Below are 25,838 nucleotides of genomic sequence, written 5' to 3'. Positions count from 1 at the left end.
TTTGGGAGCTAGAACTGCCCTCCGTGGGCTCCAGATTCAACCCCCTGCTGAAGCCCTGGGTCGCACACCCCGTTCTCCCTGGCCAAGGAGGGGGAGCACCCCACACAGGACAGTTTAGCCAGTTTTACATTTCCTCCCTTTGCTAGAGGGTTCCCCCCCCCAGCCCCTTTGCTTTGTAACACGCCAGACTCTGAGTGCGCAGGGACACAGCTGTTGAAACCAAGGGGGGGGGGGGGGGCCAGTGCACGAGGATCGTTTTAACAACGCAGCCTTGCGCCCCCCGCTCCCCCTGGGCGACGGGCCCAGCCAGCACGGCCTGTGTGCGCGAGGGTAGGCAGGTCAGGTTTGGGGGGAAGGGCTGGCAGGGGGCGGTGGCACTGGGGGTAACCCCAGCATTCACCTGCAGCTGGCGATAAAGCCGCTCTGCCCTGCCCCGGGTGCCGCAGCGTCGCCGCAGAGGAGCCCGAGGATGCAGAATGGGGCAGCTGCTGTCGGGATTCCTGCTGTGCCGCTTGGTGCCAGCTGTGCAATAAATCCACCCGTCCCCCGCAGAGCACGCGGCTCGTCGCTGCAGCAGGGGGATGGTGAGTCTCCTGCGTGAGCAGCTCAGACCCTGCCCCACGTGCAGGAGACACGGCGCAGCGCAGAGCCGGGGCCACCCAGCCGACCAGCCGGGAGCTGACACCGCAGCCACGGGCTGCGGCCCCGTAGCCAGCTGTAGCATCTCCCCCGCCCGTGCACGGCTGGGGCAGCGCCCGTGTGACCTTCTCTAGAGACACCCACAGCCCAGCCCTACGGCTGCTTCGCTGGTCCCCGGCCCCGCAGGTACAGGGGTGTCCAGGGCTGAACACAGACACCTCTAGGCTCATCCCGAGCTCTCCCACATGCCAGAACCCCCTGGGCGGCCCCAGAGCTCGAGATTCTCCCCTTGGGGCTCTGTGCCCCCCTGGAAGCCCACGGGCAGGGCCGCTCTCAGCCAGCTGGGTTTGCTCTAGGACCACAGGGCAGGGTCTCCCCCTGCACGCCTGCTGCTCCGGCCCCTCACCGTCACCGCCCAGCCCTGCCCAGCGCCGGAGCCGGAGCCGGAGCCGGAGCCACCCACCTGCTGGGGCAGGTGAAACAAGAACTGCAAATAAACTAGCAGCTGGCTCGCAGATCCCGCCCTGGAGCCCTCGGCAGGCCTCCTCCATCCCCCCCGCCCACCACTTTCCAGCCCTACCGCCACTGCAGCCCTTGGCATGCCAGCGCCTTGCTGCAGAGAGCTGGGATGAGTGCGGGGCTGGGCTCGCCTTACCTGGGGGGGCCGCGTGTCCTCTCCCCCCACCTGCCTCCCCGCTCGTCTCTGCCGCCTGCTGCCTCGCGCGTGCTGGAGTCGGGCACTGGGCTGGCACGCAGGAGATCCACGCTCGAGGCCCAGCTCTGCAGGGCCTGGGCCTGGGCCTGGGCAAGCTGCCTAGTTTATGCGGTGCCTCACTTCCCCACCTGCACGAGGGGGAAACGCCTCTTGCTGCCCGGGGCCAGTGTAAACAGATGAAGGGGGCTCTGATTTCAGCCGGGTCCTAGAAGCAGGTGCGGTACCTAGGCCACTGCTCATCACCCACTTTCCATCTCCCGCTTCCATCGCTGCTGCCTGGGCAGCCGCCCTCCACGTCTCCAGCCCCCTGGAATCAGCGGCCTGACGCCTGGCTGGGGGCTGCAGCATCCTCGCCTGGGGCCAGGGGGTGCACGGCTGGTCTCCCTCCCTGCCACGCAGCTGCCACTAGAATCGCTCGCAGGGAGTCCACTCCCTGCCTCCCAGCCAGCGGGGCTGCCTCTGATGGGGCTGTTTTAGGGCCCAGCCCACCTGCCAGTAAGCTGTTATCCACGGGAAGGCCAGGAACCCCTCCCAGCCCCGCACAGCAGCAGAGCCAGCCGGGAACAGCTGCAGGCCAGCGCTGAGGCAAGGCAGGGAATTCGGGGGGCAGACCCCCACACCGTAAGGGGAAGCCTGTCCTGAAAAGCAGGACCCCCACCCTAGGGGGCACATCTGCCTCCCCCCATTCGTTCCATTGACAGCTGTCGCTGCTGTTGCACAGGGGCAGCGTTGTCCCCGGGGAGGGAGCTCAGACGCTAGGCTCAGCCCCCCCAGACACACACTCATGCAGGGTGCACCGAGGAGCCTAGCGCAGAGGGTCCCGAGCCCAGCAGCCTATGCAAGAGCAGCCGGGGGGGGGGGGGGGAAAGCTCGGACGCCTGGGTTCCATACCACAGACCCCAGCGGCAAGTCCTTTCACCCTCCGTAACAGGGCCGACGGACGCGCCCCAGCTGGGGAAGCGAGCGAGCGAGCCACGGGGAAATCACAACAGCCACGCGGAAATGCAAAAGTCGTCTCACTGTATTGATCAGGATCCGTGTCCAGCATTGGGACAGCGCCGTGCGCCTGTACAAAACCAGAACCCCCCCACACGTTGCACCACACCCGTGTGCGCCCCAGAGCCCTGTCGCCCCTGGGGGAGGGGAAACAGGCTTCATTGTAGACACTTCCAGCCATGCCCCCCCCCCCCGCTCTCACATGAGCCACCCTCTTCCTGGGCTATTTCCTGAGATAAGCGCCAGCTGGGCTGCCAAGTTCCCCTCCCAGGCCCCAGAACCGATTCCTCTCCCCTCCCCCAGCAGCGGGGCCTGAGCAAGTCGGCGCCCCTGTGCGTCGGAGAACAGCCGCCCCCATGACACGCTGCCAAGCCTGTGTCCCAGCCGCCCCCGGCAGGGCACTCAGCAGGGGTGGGGGGTGTTTCTAGCCAGCCAGCCCCCCAGCCGTGGGAGCCCACACGTCGCAGGCCCTGAGTCACCAGCAGCTCTGCTGCCGTCAGAAGGTGACAAAGGGATCTTCCCTCTCCACCCACGCGGCGGGGGAGCCACCTGACGCAGGGTGCAGCTGCGGGGGCGTGGAGGCAGACGTGGCAGCAGGGGCTGCAGGGTTGTCACCTGTGGGCTGCCCCCGAGCGGTAAATAGAGGTCCCGGAGAGCGCTGACGCTGCAGAGACCGGAGGAGGATGTGGTGAGCAGAGCAGAGCCTCTCGCTGCGCCACGCCTGGCCCGGGAGTTCCTCCTCCAGCCCCTGCCCCCCTCGGGGACTGGGCGATCCCGGCTGTGCAGAGGAAGGGGCTGCCTGCTCCGAGATCCCTCCGTGCCCCCAGCTTGGATCAGGAGGAGACTCAGCCAGAGCCCCTCTTCCAGCGCCAGAGCTGCTCTCCTTGGAAGCCCTGCCCACGGGAGACGCTGCGTGGGGAAGGGGGGAGGAACATTTGGTCCCTGCTCATCTGTGGCCTCTCATGCAGGGCCCAGCCGGCCGTGCAGGCCTGGCGGCTGTGCCGGTTCCGATGCTGCTCCGACCCACAGCTCATCCACCGCCCAGCCCCGGCGCCATGGCAGGGGTTTGCCGACATGAGGCCTGGAAGTGAAGGGTCCCATCCCTACCGGATCCCTGAAAATCGCCCCTCACTGTGCAGATGGCTGTGGCTAGGACCCGGCTCCTGCTGACCCGTCCTCTCATGCTTCTCTCCTTCGGGGGGAGCAAAAATCCCCCCTGCCGTCTAGGGCAGAAGCAGCCGGCGCTGAAAGCCAGGTCCCCAGCCGGGCGCCGGCACTGACGGGAACAATAAATAAATAAATAAACGTCTTAAAACCCATCACCCCCGTGTCCCCCCCGCAGCGAGCGCCCCTACAGGTGGCTCTCCTCCTCCTCCAGAGAGCGGTTCAGGCCCGGGATGAACCTGAGGAGTCTCTTGCGGAAGCTGGTGTGTTTGCTTTTGCGGGGCGTGGTGGGGCAGGTCTTTTGGTCACAGGGCCTGTCCCAGAAGTGGCCCACGGCCCCGTTGCTGCTGCTGGTGCATTTGACGCTGGCGCTGCGGGTCAGGGCGGGCCGGCGCTGTGCGAGGGCTGGGGTGGCGCTGCCCCCGGCCCGGCTGGGGGGCCCATCCAGGGAGTCGGCCGAGTCGAAGAAGCACGTCTGGTAGACGGAGTCCTCGCTCTCCTCCGTGGCGGTGCTGACGCAGCTGGAGGTGCTGCCGGCGCCTGACAGCATCTTCCCGAAGGAGAGGGAGCTGCTCGCCAGCCCAGCGCTGTACAGGCAGGAGCGGACGGATTCCAGCGTGTCGTAGATACTGGGGTCCTTCACCACGATCCCTGCAGGGGCGAGGGGCATTAGAACCGGCCCAAGCCTGGCCAGGGGCCCAGCCCTGCACCCCCGCCAGGGCGAGGACTAGAGCTTCGGGGAGTGAGCTGCCAACCCAGCCCCCGCCCCGGCTGGTCTCCGCAGTTTCCATGGGGTCTCTGGCCATGTGGCCAGCAATATGGAAGGGCGGCTCTGGCTGCCCACCCCCAGCACCCCCACTCACCACGCACCAGCCTCTGCTCCTGGACCATCAGCGAGCGGTACTCCTCCCACTTCTCATACAGGGTTTGCTGCAAGACATGGACAGGCCCGTCAGAGACGGCCGAGCCGCCCTGGGGGGACCTCCCAGCCGCCCGGCTCGGTGCCGCGCCAAACCCTCACCTTTAGGTACTGCAGCCGGGCCTCCAGCTCCGCCCGGCGGACGGACGTCCCGTAGAGCGTCTCCAGCCTGCGGGAGGCAAGCCCGTTAGTGGAGAAAGGGGGTGCCCCCAGCCAGCCTGCCCCACCCCGTGGCAAAAGGGGGTGTCCTCTCCACACACACACACACACACACACACACACACACACACACACACACACACACACACACACACACACACACACACCCCCCCCGCAGCAAAGGGCCCGGGTGTTTTTCCGGGAGCTCCATGTCACTCTCCGGAATTCACTCCACACAGGAAACCGTCCCGCCAGGCAGGCTCCTCGGCTGCCTGGGATCGGCCCATCCCCCTCCACTCCCCGGCGGCAGGGGGACGGTTGCTGAGCCGGGGGCTGGCGCGGTCTCACCGCAGAGGGGAAGCAGCCTTGGCAAGCCACGCACGGGGCCGCTCGGCTCATTCCAGGGCGAAGGCACCAGGCCAGGTGGAGCAGAGACGCGCTCGGAGGCCGGCCCCACCCCAGGCCAGCGGGTCCCATGGCTAGGGGCCGAGCAGGAGCTGCCCCCAGGGCTCAGGGAGCCAGGCAGGGTTATTTTCTGAGGAAGCCTGGCCCCTGGAGCACTGGCTGTGCCCTGGCCCCACCTCCGGGACAAGCCAGCCTAGCTTCAAAGCACAGGAGCCGCTCGTCCCCACCCGCCCCCCCGAGCACAGGAAACGGGCCCTGGCCCCAGCTCTGCTGCCCGCCCCGGAGCAGCCGCCAGCGTCTCACCGGAGCACGTTCCCAGAGGCCTTGACGATCTCCACAATCTCGCGGTGCTGGATGCCCTCCACGTTCAGCCCATTCACCCCTGTGATGGTGTCTCCTGGGAGGCAGACAAGGCACTCAGAGCCGCCCGCCCCAGAGGGCACAGACCAGCTGCCCCAGCTCTGCCCTCCTCCGGCCCCGGACCCGCAGCAAAGCGGCTTCTCCCCAGGTTCAAATCAGCAGGACACCTGGAGAAGAGCCCGGAGTCCTGGCTCCCGTCTCCCCTGCTCTAACCACTAGACCCCAAGCCCTTCCCACTGCCAGGGACAGAACCCGGGAGCGCTGGCGTCCAGCGGGGAGAATCCCAAGCACCAACCCAGGGCAGAGTTCAGAGCCCCCCCGCATGGGCAGAGACATTTCCTGCCCTGGGCTGCACCACGCCGTGGCGTGTGCTGTGACGCTGCCTGCAGGGCAGGGACGTGCCAGGGGCCGCGTGTGCACAGACGCGATTGCGAAGGGCAGCGCTTGTGACTTCCCCCCACGGCTCCCAGGGGCCCTGCGGCACGGAGCTCTGTGGGTCGCGTTCAAGCCCTGCGAGGCCGAAGAAGTGGCAGTGGGGCTGGCGCCCAGGGGGCTGGTGCCTGCCGCTGTCTATGTCTCAGGTCTCCCGCTCCCACTCAGCTGCTCCCAGCTCGTTATTTCTAACCCTGACCCTGAACTAGACGCCGCCCAAGGCAGCTTTATTGCCACAAGCCTCGTTAGGGAAATGTGGGGCTGCCCCTAAAAACCAGGATGCCTGGGTCCTAGCCCCGGCTCTGACAGCCTGTCCTGCGCAACCGTGGGCTGGCCACCCCCTTCCCCAGAGCTCGGCCCCATTGGAGAGCTGGGGCTGGAGCCAGGGCTCTTGTGAGGCACTTACCGGCTTTGAGTCCCGCTAACTGGGCTGGGCTCCCCTCGTGGACCCGGCACACGAAGGTGAACATATCCACGCTGTTCTTCTCTTGGTGGTGGAGGCCATAGGTCTGAAACGAGCAGCGGCCGCCAGGTTAGCAGTGGAAGCTCTGAGCGAGCGCCGGCCGCCCGGCTCCCCCTAGCTAGATACCCAGGGAGCCCCCAGCGCCGAGGTCAGTACCATCCCTCCCGGAGAGCTGCCTCCCGGCACCGGGTACCTCCCCGGCACGGGGCAGCGGAGGATCCGGAGACGGACGGGAAGCAGGCGAGGCAGCCGCCGGGGGCACGGTCCCAGCTCCGGCTGGGCTGCGAGGGCCGGGGACCCAGGTGTGTCTGCACCAGCCTCCTGCGTGTCAGGAGCGATCACACAGAGCAGTCCGTATTTAACCAATATTTGCATACTGCTTAGCAACGCATGGCAACGGGGGCCCCCGCATGGTCCCCACACCCGGCCTGCTCCAGATGGCCGCTTTGCGTGAGCTGCCAGCCCCCTCCCGCCATCTGAACCGTGACTGAGACGGGGGCGGGACGGGGGAGGTTTTCTGGAACGATTCAGCATCATCGCTGCTAAAAATAGACTCCGGCTCAGCTGCAGTTTAAAAATACTGTGGATGCAGAGCAGGGGATGGCCTGAAATCCCGGAGAAACCGGGGCAGCTTCTCCGCCCCGCGAGGTGAGCGCCCCCTGCTCTGGGGAACGGCGCTGGCTCCATCAACCGAGCCCTGACCCCAACCCCTCGTGCCCTGCACAGCCGCTGCACGGTCCACGCGGCCCATTGGCTGCCCCCCATCGCCACCCGGCATGAGGAGGGGCTAAGAGGCAGCCCGTGGTCCCCAGGATCCAAATCCCCACGGGAGTCCGGTTTCTCAGTGAAAGTGCGGGGTGGGGGGGCCTGATCTCACCTGGATCTCAAACCCAAACGTCTCCTCCGCCTCCTTCTCCAACGTGAGCACCTTCCTGGGGAGCCAAAGGAACGAGGCGTTAGCAACAGGCCTGCAAGACGCCCCGTCCTGCCCACCCGCGGCAGCGTGCTCAGGAAGGAGCCCCAGCCCCAGGGCAGTCGTTTCAGCCCGGTGTCACCCGCTGTTCCTTGCAGCACCAGCATGATTCCCCCCCCCAGCGTCTCGCTGGCATGGAGCCAGCTACCAAATTCAACCCAGCTCACAACAAAGCGCGCTCAGCTCTTTCCCAGGAGCCCCGAGCCAGGGTCTCCAGGAGCTTCCCTGACACCCACCAGCCAGGGACGCAGCGCTGCCCCCACCTTGGCGTCTGATGCACAGAAGGGTTAAGTGATTTGCCCAAGGTCACACAGCAGGTCAGTAGCAGAGCCAGGACAAGGACCCAGGAGTCCTAGCTCTTGGTCCCCCTGCTCCACTGACTGGACTGCACTCCCTCCAAGAGCTGTGGAGAGAACCCAGGAGTGCCAGCTCCTGGATTTAAAGCAGGAATGATTTGTTTGATGGCAGCGCCATGCTTACGAATGCAGCATCCCCAGAAAGGGTCAGGAGGGGAAGAGAAGGGGAGGCCAATGTGATGATTTCAGCATAGGACTAGAGATGGGCCCAACCCAGAGTTTAGCCACCCCCTCCTTGCCCATCCTAACAATACCGGCCAGGCCCTGCTTCCCTCTACACCCCACCCCCAGGCCACCCTCCCTCACAGCCCCAGCAGGGCTGCTCCGGGGCTCCCCGAAGCGTGTCATTTATGCAGTTGCCTGCAGCTCCACAGGGGTTCGTTCTTGTGCTCCCGAACGAGGCAGGCGGGCGGGCGGCAGGAAGCACATCGTGCCCCTTGGCCAAGCAGCTGGTTCACTGTTGTCACTGAATTAAGCCTTCGCAGAACACCTCTCCCCCAGATTCAGCTAGCAAGCGCTTGCCGGGGAGGTGGCGCTGTGAGTCACTGGGCCTCGGCGGGGGGGAGAAGAGAAAGGAGCGATCGGCAAACCTGGAGGAGAATCGCTGCTGTACGGACACGGCAGTCAGACGGCGCGTAGGGAAACCTGGGCTCTTTTGGACTCTGCCACTGCCTGGTGCTGTGAACATGGGAGCATCCCTTAACCTCTCTGCGCTTCCGGTGCCCTCCCCCAGACTAACCGGGGACACTGAGGCAGCCCTTGCAGAAAGCCTGGGGTGGACTGATCCATGGGTGATGTTGCAGCCACGAGCCCTGCCCCCCACCTGCTGCCCCTGGATCCCCGTCTAGTCTCTGCGGGAAGGCAGTGCCGCAGGCTGGACTGATGGCAAGTTCCTGGGGGTCCCACCTATGGCACCACCGAAATCAGGGCTAGGATCAGTTTTACTTTCAACAGACGACACTGACCAGGAGACAGGCAAGTCGGAGCTTGGCTGGGGCATTCAGAAGGTTTGCACCAGCACCGCTGCTGCTGCCACCCCCAGTTTAGACACTCTGCTAGCGTAGCCAGTCTACGCGTGCAAAGCACAACGCGCAGCAGTGCAATACACCCCACTCCTCTGGGTGTCCAGTGCAGCCGCGTGACGCAGCCGCAAGCCCTGCTTCAAAAGCGGCTGCAGCGCATCTCCACAGCACGCACTCAGAGGCTCCCTTTGCGGACGAGCCCTTCGTTTTCCAAGGAACCACGGTGCCGCTTTGCGAAGATGCTGCAGCTTTTCTGACGTGTAGCTGACAGGAAGAGGGGCATTTCTAGTGTCTCTAGCTAACTGCCACGCTAGCCCAATGCACGCCCGGCTGGATGGGTCACGTGGGGTAAGTTAGCATGCCACCACCTACGGCCAGGAAGGCCGATTTGCAGCATGGGATGAACCAGCACCTCGCGCTCCAGTCTGACCCCACACCGAGGGGCTGAGGGCCCAGATTTTTCCAAGGCTCTCAAAAGACTCCATGTGCTAGAGACGTGACTCACTTGCCAATTGGATTCTTCTGGCACTTTTATAATTAAAACCTGCTTTGCATTTCTTTTACATGCGCCACAAAGGCTGGAGATGAAAGACCGCCCTGGATCAGAGCCCAGCCCCTGCAAAGGCCGGAAACGACGCTGCAGGCGGGGAAAAGCCCCCGTCACGCCCCGTCCGCAGCGAAAGGCAGGGCGGCGGCAGCAGCCAACACAGAATCCAAGGGGCCATTTCCCAGCTCCAGTGGCTGAGCCCCGCAAAGGGAACCAATCCTCACACCGGCAGGTACGACTTTCACCTGTTCTTGTGTCTTATGCCCTGCCTGACCCCTGAACAGGTACTAACACGATACACGGGGAGGGCTCTCCGGCCCCGGGCCAGCACACCAGGACATAACGTGTCTGGTTTAACCTGAGAGAATTTCCCCCTGCCCCCACGCAATCACCGGCCACGGTTAAACGCTGAAAACAGCCTTTATTCAGAGACATCCCTTGGCTACCGGTGCATTGCTGGAACTGCCTGGCTACAGGCCTGATCCCGCCCAGGGCAAAGCACTTGAACTCCCCACCACGCGAGCGCCTGGCAGGACCGAGCGGTGAATGTTCGTCCTGAACCCCGCTAAAGCTGGGATAAAAGTCAACGCCAGAGGAAACCCGGCGCTCCGAGAGGAGCCGCAGCCTCCTGGGCTTTTCAGCCGGTTTGTGTCCTGAGCCCAAACAGTCCGCGGGGTTTTCTGGCAGACAGCCTTGGCTCTAGGATTTGGGTTGGGTTCCTGGAAGCGCTGGGGACCCACAGCGAGAAGTGAGGCTGCAGGAGGAAAGCCCCACAGACCACGAGCTGGTTTGCATGCCTGACCTGGGACTGCTGGGGGATGCCTGCTGTCACAGCCACCGCCTGGGTAACCACAGCCTGCCGTCACAGCCACAGCCCTTGCCTGGTAATGGGGACACCCAAGGGTTGATCAGGAGCCAGAGGCGCTTTTTCTTAGCCCGTGGCGATGACGACTAGCCAGAGGCTGCTCTCCTGGGCGAGGGAGGGCGGGCGGGCGGGCGGGAGGGAGGCTGCCGGGGTTAGACGTCAGAAGAGCTGGTTATTTTCTGGGCTGAGGACGCAGTGAGGATTACCTGTGCGGCTCCGGGGACTGGCTCAGAGATTTCCAGTGGAATCCGGAGCCCTACGAGAGATTGAGAAACCAGACAAAGGTTAGACAAGCCAATTCCTTCCCCCTGCGCCCGGAGCACAGGCACTCGGGCTCCCACCACCGGACTGCAGAGCAGGCAGGCTGCAGGCCCCCTGGCAGCGCCATGTGAGACCCCAGGCACCTTAAGGCAGCTTCACTGCCCCGCGGGACAGGCAGAGGGCAGCCACCTGCCCAGCCTCACAGCAATTGCCGCCGGGAGATGAAGCCCGGCCGGCAGGAGGCTGACATCTGTCTGACTGTCGGGGGGGCCTGACGGGGCAGATTATCCCACCTCTGCTAACACGGGATTCTTGCACCTCCCGGTGACGCATCTTGCTGTTGGAGCCGGGACCCTGGGCCGCCTGGATGGCAGGTCTGACCCAGCTGGGCCAATCGCACCATGGGTCAAGGCTGTACTGGCAGGACCACAAACAGCGATTTATCCCTGCAGCGCCGTGGCTCAGAACCCAGGGCAAGGGACTCAGGCCGCGGAGTAAGAGCAGCAGCACAGATGTTTGGGCTGGGGCTGGAGCCCACAGGATCTCAGACCCACCCCCTCGCAGGATCTCGGAGCCGGCCTGAGCCTGAATGCCTACGCTGCAATTTATAGTCAGCCGACGTGGCCGAGCCCCGGGTTTTTATTGCCGTGTAGACGCACCTAGAGAGGCCTCAGCCCATAGAAGAGGCTCCACGTCACACAGCCTGAGCCTGCAAACTGCAAAGAACTGGGGGAAGCAGCTTCCAGCCCAGTCACTGCTTGGGTCGGGAGACTGCAAACAGCCCCGGGAAGCGCCAAGCCAGCGGCATCCTGCGTGCGGCTGGTCACCGACTCCCTGCGCCAGCCCGCCGCTAGCGCGCAGACGGCATTGTAAGGGGTGCTGCCTTCGGGGTGAGGTGGGAACCCACGGCCCTGGCGCGCTCTCAGATCCCACCGTAACTCTTGGCAAGAAACCAGCAACCTCTGCACATTTTAACTGGCTGTTACACTCCCCCTTTCCTTGTGCTCCCGGCAGTGAGATGGCAGTCTGTGTTCCAAGCACGCGGTGCCATGTAAACAGGGGCTGCACGTCACCCCAGATGCAGCTGCAGTGGGGCAGTGGAGGGAGCCATGCCCTGATGAGAGTTTGTGAAGTGCTTTGGGACGAGACGCGCAGCGTAGGACAGAGCAGGCCCTGCTCTGGCCGCAAGCAGACCCCACCAGGCCGGGCCGCGCCAGGAGACAGATGTAATCACGCTTTGGTTTCAGCTGGAGCTTGCATCTGTTTAACACTTGTCCCCCATTCCGACGTCAAATGGAATCGCTGGCGAAGGTCACGTTCTGTGCATTGCAAACGTGAAACATGCGGTGGAAGGGCTTTCTGGTGCCGGGAGATGAAAGCCCCTCAGACAGAAAGTCCTCTTTGTTTTAGCCTCACGTCAGATTTTGAATGCAAAATTAAACAATCCCCGTCATTGTTGATCACTTAAAAAATGGGGAACCAATGCATGATGGGAGCAAGTGGCAAGGCAGATGAGCCAGATTCATTAGCATAAACATATCGCCCCAGAGGTGGGCGGCACTGGACCCCACTTCATAGCCAGCCATAAGAATTTCAGACATCTTGGCCAATGCATAAACAGTGGCCGACTATAAAGATGGGGCTTTGTCACCACGTGTCTTTTTCTGTTGCTCTTTGGTTCAACCCGATCCCCGCTGGCAGCAGCCAAGACGCAGACAGCAGGGTTTTATTAAACGGCTTTTGAAAATCCCAGCCGCCCCCCACCACACAACTGGAATTCTGTCTGAAAATAAACATGCACTAGAACACCGCCGCGAACGCCCTGCATTGCTGGCCAAAGCCTGTCTTCCTGCCGCTCGACTACACCCTCAGTCCCGTGCACCATCCCCGGCCACGTACGCCTGGATCGACAGGCGAGCCGCCAGCACCCTCATCTTCCCAGGCCGCTGGCCCAGCCAGCAGGGCTGCCACCTCCCAAGCGCCAGGTTGACCAATCCTGCAGCGTTAGCGGGCGGGACGCACGCACACAGCGAGCCCCGTCGGACTCCGCTAAGCAGGGGAAGTGGCCAGACAGCTGAAGCCAAGGGAAGGAGGCAGCTGCCATGATTCTCCCAAGCTCCTGCACCCTGGGAGGAAAGAACACAGAGAACAAATAAATAATCTGGAGGCTGGCTCTGAGCAAGGAGGCAACCTGGTCATGGCCCTTCCTGCGCTCAGCCGAGAGCTGCTGCTTCTCTCTCAGATAAGCATCGTTCCACCCCCAGCCGCCAGTCAGTCCCTGGCAGAGTGAAACAACAGACGCAACCATGGAGCAGGTGTCGCCGTGTGCAACTGCACACAGGCTCTTACACAAACATGGGCTTCCACCACGAAGCCAGCGGCGGCATGGATGGGCGCGGGCATTGTCCAGGTGTGGGACGACTGCCCGCCCCCGCCCGGCTTGCCCTCGGCCAGCGGGACGTGCTGGAGTCAGTCAGAGCTGTCTTTGGAGGAGCTGTGTCCCAGAAAGCTTGCACTGAAACCGACCATGCAAATGGCTCTGCGCCTGGCATGGAAATCCAGGTTTTGAAAGTGAAATGAGCCCGTCCTGCTCCCCAACAACGGACGTCTCCATAACAAACCACACGGTTCAGCTGCTCGCCAGCAGAGCTGGTTTCCTGCCAGGGGCTGCAGTCACCAGCACAGGGCTGGTGCTTGGTTTTCCCCTCTCATGGTTTCAGCACAGTTGAGTTTCAGCCTGGAAGACCCCGAAAGGTGCAAGGCACCGGGGGCAGCTGGCTCTGGAGCGAAGGGCAAGGATAGTCAGGAAGCCCAACAGCAGGGGAGAAAGGAGATTTTGGAAGAGGATCCGGGGAGGGCAGGCTGTTCTAAACGCGTGCGCTGCAGTCCTTACGCATGCAAGCAGAGAAAGGAAGGGTCTTCACACAGCGACGCCCCCTGCACACAGACCGTCCTGCCGAGAGTCGGAGACGCTGAGGGGCCACCAAGGAATATGCAGCACAGTGCATCTGGGGCTAACACATGCCCGGTGCCGCGGGCCTTACACCCCAGACGCACTGAAGCCGTTCCGACGGCTGCTCGCGAGGTCCCGTCTCCCTCTGGCGCCAACAAGCGCTGCTCTCCCCTGTGCACTTGGGGAGCCGTTGGACCGTTTCGTACGCCAGCGACAGGACTCTGCGCTGAGTCAGGATTTGAACCCGCTGCTCAAGGAAGTCCCATGATCTCCAAGCTGACAATCAGACCACTCAGTCACCCCCTCCAGCAGGGGCCCCAAAGCCTTCAAAATGCAGGAAGTTTGATGAGGAAACCATCCCCCCCCCCCGAAGTTCCGAGGCCAGTGGGAGAAGAGTCCAGAGCAGACGCGACACACGCGACGACCTAGTTGAACTTCATCGTTAGAGTTTCTTGGGGGAGCATCAGCCTCTAGATTCACTTCTCTTTTGAGCATCTTCGCATCAGCAACAGCAGCCGCTCAGCTCCCCCCACCCACTCGCCCGTCGAGCCCCAACCCACTTTCAGCCTCAGGAAGTTTTCCCTGGGAGACAGTCACACTTGCTTTGACGAGGGCTGGTTAGGAAAGTCTGTGCAATGCCTGGCGTGGTTGCATGCAGCTCTGAGTGACGTCTGCGTGCATCTCTAGTGCCCTGAGGGTTCAGCAGGGACGGGACATCCCCACAGCGTCTGAGCAGCCTGGCTTTCGGGTCACCCCCGGGAACAAGTGCATAAAGCAGCGTCCATACGTGCAATGCCCGAGTCCTAGCCCTCGAAAGCAGGCGCCGCCTGGGTCAGTGTCGGGTGAGGCGTTCCCAGGTTCTTGGGTGACTGGAGCATGACAGCTCCAGGCAAAAGGGGCACCCGGCTGCCTCGCCGCCTCCGCTCCAGCCTCAGTGCCGCTTTGCCCCACCATCCCATGCCTTCTGCCACAGCACCCCTTACGTACAGCCTCCCATCCCCTCTGCCCTGCCTTCAGACGCCTTCTAGTGACTCCCCTGCCTCGAGCGCACAGCTGGCACTAAACCTGTGCCCAGGAACACCCCCTCCTCTAGCGCTCTGCCCGGGGGTCAGAGGAACGTGCAGAAAGCAGAAGCATTAGCCCGCTTTCCACGTGGGGAAGCTGACGGGATCTACTCAAGGTCACAGCAAGTCAGTGGCAGCGCCTCCCAGTCCTGCTCCAGCCAGTGGGCCGGGCCGGGCCATGGGGTTAGAAGCAGAGAAGATGCTACTGGGGCATATTTTGGTGTTCCATATTTACATCCGGATCCTTCATGTCAGACTTGTTCAGCTTGTGACACCGGATTTCTTTGCCAGGGCTGCAAACTCGACTTTCTATGTGGGCATGGGGGGGAGGGGACAGACGGACGGACGGACAGCAAAACGTTTCTGAAACCTAAATCATCAAAACCATCACAGATTCCAGAATCCAGATTTAGGCGACAATTTCTCTGTCTTGGCATGAGACAAGAATCCACTTTGCTCTTCTACAACTATAGACTCCTCTGGCTGTCCAGACAGCACCTGAAAACCGCCTTCCTCACCCCAGCAAGCTAAGCCGATGTGGCTTAGCCACAGAGATCAAAAATACAACTAGACCCGGTTTTCACAGCTATGTTTCCTGACCTCACACACTTGAACAACCTCATTTTAAAAAAAGCTCACACAGAGAACCCGAGAAGTTTTTTGGTCTTTCTGTCTCCCCATCAATTATTTCATCATGCTGCTAGACAACGGGTTCAACCTTGCCCTGAAGGGTAGGGACACCATGGCAGCCAGGACACCGAGCAGAGAATCGTGCTCTGTCCCTCGGACACACCCCATAAATTGCATGCTCATAAAAGATGATCACTTGAGAACTTGCAGCCACTTAGGGGCAATTGGCTCCATCAAGTCATTTGGAACAGCCCAGGGTATTCCGAGTTACTTGTGAACAGCTGTTATCTCCACACACAGCAAGGAGTGTTCCCAGGCTGCCACAAGATATTGTGGGATGTGGAAGCGGGACAGGAAACGGGCCCTTATTTCTCCAGCACTGCCTTAACGTCCACAATTACGTTCCAATGCCTGCATCTCCCTTTCCAAACACAGCACACAACTGATCCGTCAACTCCCTCCAGCAGGGAGTTGCCGAAGGGCAGCACCCCGTTTCCAGTAGCGATCAGAAGAGGACTGAACATTAAACTGTAGCCAACAAGGGGTGTGCACGCTGAAAGCACAGTGTGTGTTCTGTACTCTAGCCCCCCTCCGGCCCGCACTCTGCTACCTCCAGCCTGGGCAGCAAATTCTTAGGGCCGGTTTTTGCCTGCAAAACACGGAGACTCTCCGGCTCTGTAGGAGTGGTATGAAAACCAGCCTCCATTGTCCCAATGACTAGTTCAAGTTATAAGTGTTATCGATCCTCATGCTTCTGGGCATGGCTGCCAGCTGGGGTCAGGATGGAATTTCTCCACCCCTGCCTGCCACTTGGAAATGTGCACAGCGAGGCAACATTCGGGGTTTTATGGCTTCCCCTGAAGCATAGGACAGAGGGAATGGCTCCAGAATGGGCACCGGCTTCCTTTCCAGGTGGAATTTAAGGTGTTTGATGGGACCTGAATATAACCCTACAGGTTGAGGCACCGATGGCAAGTTGATTATAGGGACAACTGATATTGTGAAAGAGGGTGGCTGTTTTGGGGCAGGCAGGAGACTTACGATGGCTGTTTATCCCTATGCTCAGATGGCTTTCTAGTGTGTGCACAAGCGCCTAGAGCCCTGGATAAGTGCTTTTAAAACAAATACATGCTGACTAGATAGGAATTCTCACACAAGGCTCCTGTTGTTGTGCCGACTCGGCCATTTCTTTCCCGCTGTCAGCCGATTCTTTATGTGCAAAGTTTTGATAACTTGGTTCATACACAACAAGCTTTTTAAACTAAGACGCTTGAAGCACTTGACTTTCCAAACTAAGCAGGCAGCCTGACATTCCCCCTCTCCCCCCATCAGGCCTAGCAGTTTCAGCCAGTTACCAACTCAGGCCCGATTTTGTAAGGAACTCTTATGTGGAATGCCAGGGGCTTTATCCAGGGATCTGCCTAACAGAGTCCATTGAAGGCCTTAGACAGAACTTCGCCCAGGGAGTGAGGGGAGAAGTTTTTTAAAGGTTATTTTTCTCCATATTGCATAACATTTTCGGGGACCTTGGCCACAGAATGAGAGTAAGGTGTTCCAACGGGACGAGAACAGCTCATGCCCAATGTAAGCCCTAAATTTAAGCTTCGTATCTAACCAGCGTTACAGAAATCAGTGGAAACATGCGCTGGTTTTTAAGAGTTGGAGTGAGCAGTTGTGTGTAAAAACAAACAAGTCCCTGCGCTGTTTACAGCCCAAACACTGGGCTAGGGCCCGGAAAGCCAGCAGTGAACTTGCTGGCAGGGGACTATAACGGACGCAAAACCAACTAGTCTCTTCCTTGCCTGCCTTACGTGTGAGAGGCAGGCGGAAGGAAACAAGCAGCAGAGCCAGCTCAGCCCTCCTCGACCGCACAGACCGGCTCTTTTCAGAGATGATTTTAACCCAACAGTGTCCCTGGAAGCACTAAGCGGAATGTGCCACTGATTTATTCGCAAAACATTAACCCCCCTCATCCCCTCCACGTGACAGACAACCTCAGTCACGCAGAGTTTGATGATCAGCAATGGGGACAAGCTGCCTGCGCTGAGAATCTACCCCAGCAACAGCCCCATCAGAGCAGTGGCCCCATCTCCAGCAGATGCTGGCAGTGGATGTTTCAGAAGAAGATGCAAGAAACCCTGCAGTGAGCAGGTACGGGGCAGCCTGCCTTGGGGTTGTTTCTCCCCAACCCCCCACCCCGCTAGGGTCAGTTCACCCCCTAAAGCAGGAGGGCAGCAGAGCAGATGGACCTGGCACCCATCTTTGCACCCCAGCAAGTTCAGGGCTCGCATCACCCTGGCACATGGGTCCAGGGTGCTCTTGGAGGGGAGGCTGGCATGGGGGCCCCATGGGGATGGGGTGGCATCACAGCACACCAGGGACACGCCCTACAGCTGGCCGGTCCCTGCGGGACGAGGAGAACTCACGGCCCGTCCGGATGCTGGCCGCACCCCAGGAGGAGCAAAGTCCCCGCCGGGGGTGGGGAGCCCTGAGGGGGGATGGGCCATACCTTGGGGGCCTGCTGAGGTTGGAGGCTGTGGGGCAAGGGGTTTGGTCCCAGGGGAGGAATTTCAGTCTGTAACTTGTGGGGGGAGGGAAGGGGGGGGGCTGCATCCAGGTGCCAGGGTAGTTTGGTCTACATCTTGTGGGCCCGGTGCAGGGGGTTGATCCGGGGGGGGGGGGGGGGAGGCGGAGTTAGGTCCCTACCTTGCAGGAAGAGGGACCTGGCAGACCTACGGGGGGGCTTCAGTCCTAGGGAGATGCAGGGAACGGGGGGAGGGGGGCACTCAGCACAGTCACTTGGGGGGCCTGGTCCTGGGGGGGGGGCTCGGGGGGGGCGTTTTGGGTTCAGGGGGTGTCTCAGTCTCAAGGGGAGCCTCTTAACTTGCAGGCCTGGGGGGTGTGGGGGGGGTCAGGGTCAGAGGGGGCTCGAGCCCGGTGGGAAGCTCCGGGGGGGGGGGGCTCGGTTCCCCGGGGGGGGGGGGGAGCTCGGTTCCCCGGGGGGGGGGGGCTCGGTTCGTACCTTGCAGGCCCGGGGCAAGGTGCCCCCGGAGACCGCCAGCGCCCGGTACATCTGGGCCGCCCGGCAGCCGCCCAACCCGGGGAAGGCGCCGCCGCCCGCGGGGCTCGGGTCCGCCGCATCCTCCTCCTTGGGCTGGAGCCGCCGCAGGCGCCGCAGGGTCATGGCCGGGCCGGGCGCGGGGTGCGGGCGTCCGGCGCCGCACGAGGCTATATCAGCCCGGGGCGGGGACACGCCCCCTTCCGCGCAGGCCCCGCCCCGCCAGGCGAGACCACACCCCTCGGCCCGGGGAACCCCCTGTGCCACGCCCCCGGGACGGGGAGACCACGCCCCTTCGGCCAAAGCCTCCGTCCACGCGGTCCCCACAGACCCCAGGGGGGAGAGGCCACGCCTCCTTCCGTGGAGGCCCCGCCTCTAAAGGTGGAAGCCACGCCCCCGTCCAGGGAAACTCCGCCCCGTGGCTCACAAACTAGCCCCTTCCAGGGGGAAGGCAGACCCCCGCCTCCTTCCAGGGAAACCCCACCCGCCGGCACATAAACCCCGCCTCCATCCAGGGAAACCCCACCCCCCGGCACATAAACCCCGCCCCCTTTCAGGAAACTCCTCCCCCTGACTCGTAAACCAGCCCAGCCGCCAGCCCCACAAGGTTTGCCAGTGCAAAGGGAAGCCGCTGGAGAGGAGCACAGTCACCTTCGTTCCCTGGGACTGGGACATCGCCTCTCAGAGGGGACAACAGGCGGCACCGGCTGGCGGGTGTTCTGCATTGAGAGGAGGAATCCGGCTCCCGGGGTGCAGAGTGTGAGAGCAGGGCCGATCTCTCAGCACCCCTTTGCTATGGCAGCTCATGCACTCTGACAAGAGCGACCCGTCTGTTACCAGGCAGGGACCAGCAGCGCGGCCAGAGAGTCGAAAACGACGTCCTCGGAGGAGACGCCTTGGAGGTAAAGAGGCCAACTTCACTCACTTGAGGCGTCCGTCGCTGCACCTGCCTCCTTGTCCTGGTGACGGTAGATCCTGGGCCAGGCTCCGCAGGCTACTCTCTGGCCCAACCAGAGCTGTCGCAACCATGCATTAGTTTTGCCTGGGTGCTGCACACAGGAAAGAGAGAGATGTTGTTAATCATCATTATTATTATTATGTTTAAAAGGGGGCCCAGGATTTTCTCATTTGACCAGCACATTTAGGTGCCCAGCTTGTTCTACCTTGCAGGAGCTCATTTTCAGAGAGCGGGGTGCTCTGCATTTCCTGCAACTCAGATCCTGGCCAGGTGACTCAAGTCAGACACCCAAAACCTGAGGCAGACTGAAGTACTAGGCACCTGGGAAAATCTTGGCTGGTGTATTTATAGATCCTGGTGTGAGGTCCACAGGTACAGAGCTCATTGCAGGATCAGAGTTTAACACCATTCCTGCCACATGGGGGTTGCACATGCTACAAGGGAATGTTTAAATCTGAATAAAACTGCTTCCAATTAAACTTGTATTAAATAAAAAAGATTAGCTCCTTTCTGTTAATATCAGGTTCTGTAAAAGTAGATTTTGTTTTGGTGCCATCTCAATGTGGACCTTAGTCACTTCACATTTTTCCTTTTATTATTTATAGGACATAAAGATCACGGCCAAGCTCAGGGCCCAGTTGTGCTGGGAGCTGTACAGGCACACAGTGAGTGACAGCCTCTGCCCCAGAGAGCTGAAGATCTAAACAGCCAAGAGTGTGGAAGGAAGGGTTATTGTTCCTGTGTTACAGATGGGGTAAATGAGGCACTTGGAGCTGAAACTGAACCCAGCGCGCTGCGTCTCACTGCAGAGTGTGAGATCAATTTTCCTTTAACACTAAAGGCAAACCCACCTCAGCTGGTGACCGTTCTGAGCAGGCCAACCCCAGTGACACTTACACGAACATTGCTGAGCTGAGCTGAGCTGAGCTGGCTTCTTCATAGGAAGCATCAAAAAGGAGAAGTGAAATACAGAAGTGTAGAGCCATGTTCTCCCTGGGACACGCACACTCGAGGATAAGTGTGAGCTGCATGTGCACACTGAACTTGACACTTGCTGCCACTCTGGCCTAACCTCAGTAATGTTTATAGTCTGTGACGGGAACTCACTCAACTTTCCCTTTTCACGTTAAATAAATAACAACGACCACGTCTCACCTGCATCGCCTCCTTTTGTACCGGTGGGGAAACTGAGGCATAAAGCACTTCACGTCTTGAACAGCTGCAGCTTTGACTGCTGGGGGCTCAGCCCCTCTGAGAGTCAGGGTCTCGCTGCCTTGCACAGGGCACGCAGCAAATCAGTGTCAGCCTAAGAGGAGAATCTGGGTCTCCCAGCCCCCGGGCTAGTGAGCGAACCCTGGGACCTGCCCTCTATAGCTGTAATTTCTGGCATGGACTCTCGTGATGGAACCAACCCAGGTTTTATTAAGGAACAGCTGTGCAGCACTCAGCACCCTGCTCTGTCTGCATCCCCATCACCAGAGACTCAGGGTTCCTCTCCCTCCTATAGCCAGGCTGTGCAGTCTGGAGAGTAGGTAGAACCAGCTGCACCATCAAAGCCACTCTGGGATCAGACATGGGAAACCCCTTTGCATTTCTATGGTGCCTTTCATTCCCGCTGCTCAGCAGACATTCCTTACGGAGATCTCACCCCAGTCCTGCGGGAGCAGGTAAGGGAGAGATTAACAATCCATAGTTGTGCTTTCCAGCCAAGCAGCTCAAGGTGCCTTCCCACAGCCAGGTATCCCCAGTCGACAGAGAGCAAGCGACTTGCTGAAGGTCACACAGCAAGTCAGGGCTGCAGAACCAAGACCTAACGCCCAGTCCTTTGCTCTATGCACTGGACCATGCTCCCGGCCATCTCCTCTGCCCCACTTCCTGCAGCACAGCACAGCACAGGGGGTCCCCAGCTTAGTGCTGACAGCTTGCGGTGAGTCCGTGCACCTTGCCAGGTCTCCATTTCCCCCTCTGGAGACGTGGTTCGTTAGACTGGACTCCATGCAGCTGTTCTGAGACGTAATCAACCAGTCTTTGAAAAGTGCTTTGAGATCCTTGGGTGAGCTATGCTCAGCAGGGAAACCACGTCTGTATGCATTGCCCTCTGCTGAGCTCCTCCAGTACAGGAGAGCCGACATGGGAACAGAGGAGCAGAACCTACAAGTGTCAGGCACTGACTGCTCTGGCTTCCTTTCACTCCAGCCAACTCCGTTTATCGGCAGGCGTGGGCTGCCCTCTGTTGTCCATCGTGCTCAATTGCAAAAGCAGCTTCCTGCCCTGTACACCAGCTCTATGTATGTGAAGGGGCAACTGGGAAGAAGCTACAGACCCTAAATGACCAAACATTTTGGCTTCCTCCTTTCCCTGTAGATAAGCCTAAAACACTGGGGGTTTAAATGCTTCGTGTCAGTGATTATGGGTGTGGATAGTGCCTATCACCGTCTCGGCCATGCTGAAACAGTGACGAAGGGGGAGCAGAGTGGCTGGAGCACACACGAGGCGTCATGACATCTGGATTCTGTTTCTGGATCTCTATGGTTGTTGCTTCCAGTACTGTCCACAGTGTGCTAGGAGCTGTACACACTGAAGAATTCATGGTCCCTGCACCATCAACCTTACGAAGGCCTTGATCCTGAAGCTGACCCCAAGGAGAGACCTGAAGACTCTAGCAGGGCTTTCCATGAGCACAGGAGCCCCTCCCTCAGAGGCAGCTATGGGATCACACCATGTATCTAAGTAGCGCTGACACCCGCATGTAAAACACTCTAGTCCTTCCCTCTGCACGAATGGGGGTAACACCACTGCACAGCCAGCGTTTGCTCAAATCTTGGAGCCAGCAGAGCTATTCCAACATGCAGAAGTGGGTATAATCCGGGCGTAGGAAGGTTGGCAGGTAAGGGATTCACCTGGAGGAATTAGCCAAATCTAGGCAAACCCTGCTAGGGACCTCCATGCTTACACGTTTACCTGCTTACACCAAGATGAAATTAAATAAAGACAAGTGCAAAGTACTTCGCTTTGGAAGGAAAAATCAAATGCAGAACTCCAAGCTGGGGCATGACAGGCTAGATGGCAGTACCGGAAAGGCCCTGGGGGTGATGGTGGATCACAAATCGAATGTGGATCAGCAACATGACGCAATTGTGAAAAAGCTGATATCATTCCGGGGTGTATTAACAGGCGTGTCGCATGTGAGATGGAGGTCACCATTCCACCCTCCTTGGCACTAGTGTGATCTTGGCTGGCGTACGGGTGTCCAGTCCCAGTGACATCGCACCTTAGGGAAGATGTGGACAATTTGTAGAGTCCAGATGACAGCAACGAAAAAGATAAAAGGTTTAGAAAACCTGACCTGCGAGGAAATGACTGAGGGGAGATGTGACAGCAGTCTATAAAATCATGACTGGTGGTGTGGGGAAAGGAAGTGTTATTTACCACTTCACATAACACTTGAGCCAGGGGTCACCCCAGGAAATTAATAGGCAGCAGGTTTTAAACAAACATAAGGATGTTCTTCACACAACACACAGTAAACCTGTGGAACTCATCGCCAGGGGATGTTGTGAAGGTCAAAAGTATCACTGGCTTCAAAAAAAGAATTAGCTAAGTTCCTGGAGGACAGGTCTATCACTGGCTATTAGCCAAAATGGTCAGGGCTGCAACCCCATGCTCTGTGTGTCCCTAAACCTCTGACTGCCAGACGCTGGGACTGGACGACAGTTGATAATTGCCCTGTTCTGTTCAGACCCTCTGAAGTATCTGGCATTGGCCCCGGTCAGAAGACAGGACACTGGGCAAGATGGACCATTGATCTGACTCAGTCCGGCCATTCTTATGAAAGGTTAAAAAACTGGGTGTGTTTAGATTTCAAAGAAGATGCCTGAAGGGAGACCTGCTAACGACCTTCAACTATGGGAAGGGCTATTAGAGGGAGGATGGTGTTCAATTGTTCTCTATGTCCACTGCAGATAGGACAAGTAGCCATGGGCTTAATCTGCAACAAGGGAGATTTGGTTTAAATATTAGGAAAAACGTTCTAACTCTAAGGATAGCTAAGCTCTGGAACAAGCTTCCAAGGGAGATTGTGGAATCCCTGTCACTGGAGATTTTTACAAACAGGTTGGACAAACACCTGTCAGAAATTATCTAGGTTAATTAATCCTGCCAGGGGGCTGGACTTGATGACTTCTCAAGGTGCCTTCCAGCCGCATGTTTCCAGGACTATGATTCTATGCTCACAGTCCGGTTATTGCTGCTCCAGTTTTGACAGTAGCAGGGGCAGGACATAAACCAGCTGCTTTTCTGTAACAGGGTCTGGCCTGAAACACCTTCAAGAAAATATTTTCCCTGCGTGTGTGGTTTGGATCCAGCAGCTGGCTTTAATTTTTAGCAAGGAATGAACTGATGCACTGTTAGCTTCAGAACATTTCTCAGTCAGAACGAACGCAAAAGCCAAGTGTTTCTGGACAGATGGCTGGCAGCTGAGGGAGATTTCACAGCCGCTTGACTCCACCATTGCAGAAACTTCTTCTGGAATGATGCAAGTTATGTAGAGTTCCCGCTTCTTGTTGGGTTTGTTCTTGGAATTGCCGTGGTAGGAGGGGTTGGCAGAGATCCTCTCCTCACCCTTCCAGCACTGAACAGAAACAGCTGTCAACAGGGTCAAACGTCGGGGCAGCATAAAAAAGCATCATTCTTGGAGACTGGGGAGAGACGAGCTAGGTTAGAGTCAACCAGGAGCAGACCTTAGGCCCCCGATCCAAACACAGCTGGACTTGGGGGCGGTTTGGAGCCAGATCTCAACTCAGGGTGTGACCTCTGCCTCAGGAGAAGTGGTCACCACACAAATACTCAAGGTGTGACAGCCTTACCTGGTTTCTGGAGCATCTTTCCAAATGGGATCTCAAAGCACTTCTAAACAGGGCCTCACGTAGGCCTCATTATACCCAAAGTTGTATCATTTTAACTCAGCTGGTAAAATTAAAGCTGTACAACCCCCCTAGCGTGGGCACAGATATGTCCAAAACCAGGCATCCTAGGACGCTTATTCCCCTTCCCATGCGGGAATAGCTGCTGGTACAAAGCACCTTTATACTGCTACACGCTAGGGAGATTGCACTGCATTAACTCAATTGACACTTGTGCCTAGACAATGCCTTACGCGAAGCCAACAGAAGGCACAGACTAGAATAAGTGCCTAGCCCAGGGGGTTGCACAGATTAATTACATCGGGATAATTTTCTAATGTACACAAGGCCTCATGTGTCCCTTTGGAGGGGGGCTGGGTTTGAAGACATTTTTCTGCTACCCCAATGCATCTTTTTAGTATTTCCTGCTGTTACCCCCCAGCCATGTTGCAGCAGGCTTCATCCCCCACTCGAGGGGCTGCAGATAAGTGACAAAATCAACCCAAGGTGATTGCTGCTGATGTCGATAATGCAACACACACAAGCTTGTAAGAGGCTTATAAAAAGCTCAGGATCTGATCTTGTTAGAAAATGAGGCTTAACAGGCTGCGATATCAGCACAGGACACAGCCAAGATCTCATCTGGATTTAAAAAATAAATCAAGGTAATAAAAAGATCCAGCATGATTTTCGTTTTAGAAATTGTTAAAATCTTTGTAGATGAAGTTGATAAAGGCAACCAAGACAATGTGAGAGAGACGCCCTAAGAAATGTATCTTGGAGAGGACAGATGGTGGCATAGTCTAAAAGCAAAGAATCTGGGCCAGGACTCATGGTTTCTATGTACCTGCTTCCATAAGAGACTTGTTGCAGGACCTTGGACATGTCATTTCAGCATCAGCCCCCGTACAATGGGAATGGGACACACAACCCTGCCTTTGAGACGTGTTTAAGAAGTTGTTCAATTTGCAGATCTACCAACAGGCGGCAGCACAGCCCTTATCCACAACCGGCCATTTCCTCAACAGCTGAAGCTTGCCCTGTAGCTGGGATGAAGATGCTTCAACCAGTGGTGCAGAAAAACTAGTACAAGTTTTCAGTACAGAGGCACCCAGGGCGTTTACAGAGAGAAAAACAGCAACAGCGTCGGAGAACAGGAACAAACAGGAATTCACCCAGCTGATCTGGCTTGTGTGTACCTGAAATTGGTTTGTTTCTCCAGCTATAAGTGGCATTCACAGAGCATGGCCCAACACAGGGTTTTTGTTTTTACTATGCTAGGATTTGCTACTTGGAATTCAGGATTTCACCCACGTTTACATTTTTAAAAGTGAGAGAGACCGTGTAAATCAACCCTTAGTTTCTAACAATCCTGAAGGTCGGCAGGCAGCCAGGAGACTAGTCTGAGTTCAAGCTAGCCCCGTTTGGCTTTTGAAGCCCTTCGATAAGGACTGGGCCGCACCAGCTTCTTGCTTCTACATCTGCAGCCTGGCAGGCATCAGAGCTGTGACACTTCACTTACTGGATCCCCCATTTAGTCCTGAGGACAACTGGCTGTAGAGCTACGATGTGGTCCCACCCAGGGCTAGGTAAGGTACGCTTCCCCTCTCTGCTCAGGGAAGCCAGCTGGCTGCTTTTAAAAAGCAATGCCCCACTGTTGGGTTTTGTTGTACTGAGTCTGCCCATGTCACAGCCTGGGATTACATGACTGAGAGCCACACCCTGAGCTAGAAAAAGGCTATTACCGTTTAAAATCTAGGGCGAGGCCCAGATGGCAGCTTCCCCAAAGCTTCTTCCTCAAAACTACCACTAAATCCATTCGTCTGACCCCACTGGGTACTCAAGGCACCAGCATGTTAGGGGAGGATTTGCCCCTTTATCCTTTCACAACATGCTCTAGTCAGTGCTTAGCAGGAATTAGTTCAGGCACTTTGAGCAGCCCCAGTTACTCTCCCAGCAGATAGGATTTAGGCCTAAAATTTACTCCACTTTGAACAG

At 58.7% G+C, this 25,838-nt stretch overlaps 1 protein-coding gene across 1 annotated transcript; it reads right to left on the bottom strand.

The window, feature by feature from the left end:
• Positions 1-1,759: 1,759 nt before the first annotated feature.
• Positions 1,760-18,393, bottom strand: TAMALIN (trafficking regulator and scaffold protein tamalin). Its single transcript, XM_067529825.1, has 8 exons — positions 17,946-18,393; positions 10,222-10,271; positions 7,130-7,184; positions 6,196-6,298; positions 5,301-5,394; positions 4,536-4,602; positions 4,378-4,444; positions 1,760-4,165 (listed from the first exon to the last, which is right to left on the bottom strand). Exons 1-8 carry the CDS (start codon positions 18,105-18,107, stop codon positions 3,702-3,704), a joined length of 1,062 nt encoding a protein of 353 aa, XP_067385926.1. The 5' UTR covers positions 18,108-18,393; the 3' UTR covers positions 1,760-3,701.
• Between the last annotated feature and the right edge of the window lie 7,445 nt (positions 18,394-25,838).

The sequence above is a fragment of the Emydura macquarii genome, unplaced genomic scaffold (assembly GCF_026122565.2).
Source record: "Emydura macquarii macquarii isolate MOO-44397 ecotype Brisbane River unplaced genomic scaffold, CSIRO-AGI_Emac_v2 contig_2994, whole genome shotgun sequence".
Lineage (NCBI taxonomy): Eukaryota > Metazoa > Chordata > Testudines > Chelidae > Emydura > Emydura macquarii.
The sequence above is the reverse complement of the archived record's forward strand: the minus strand, read 5'-3'. Positions and strand labels throughout refer to the sequence as shown.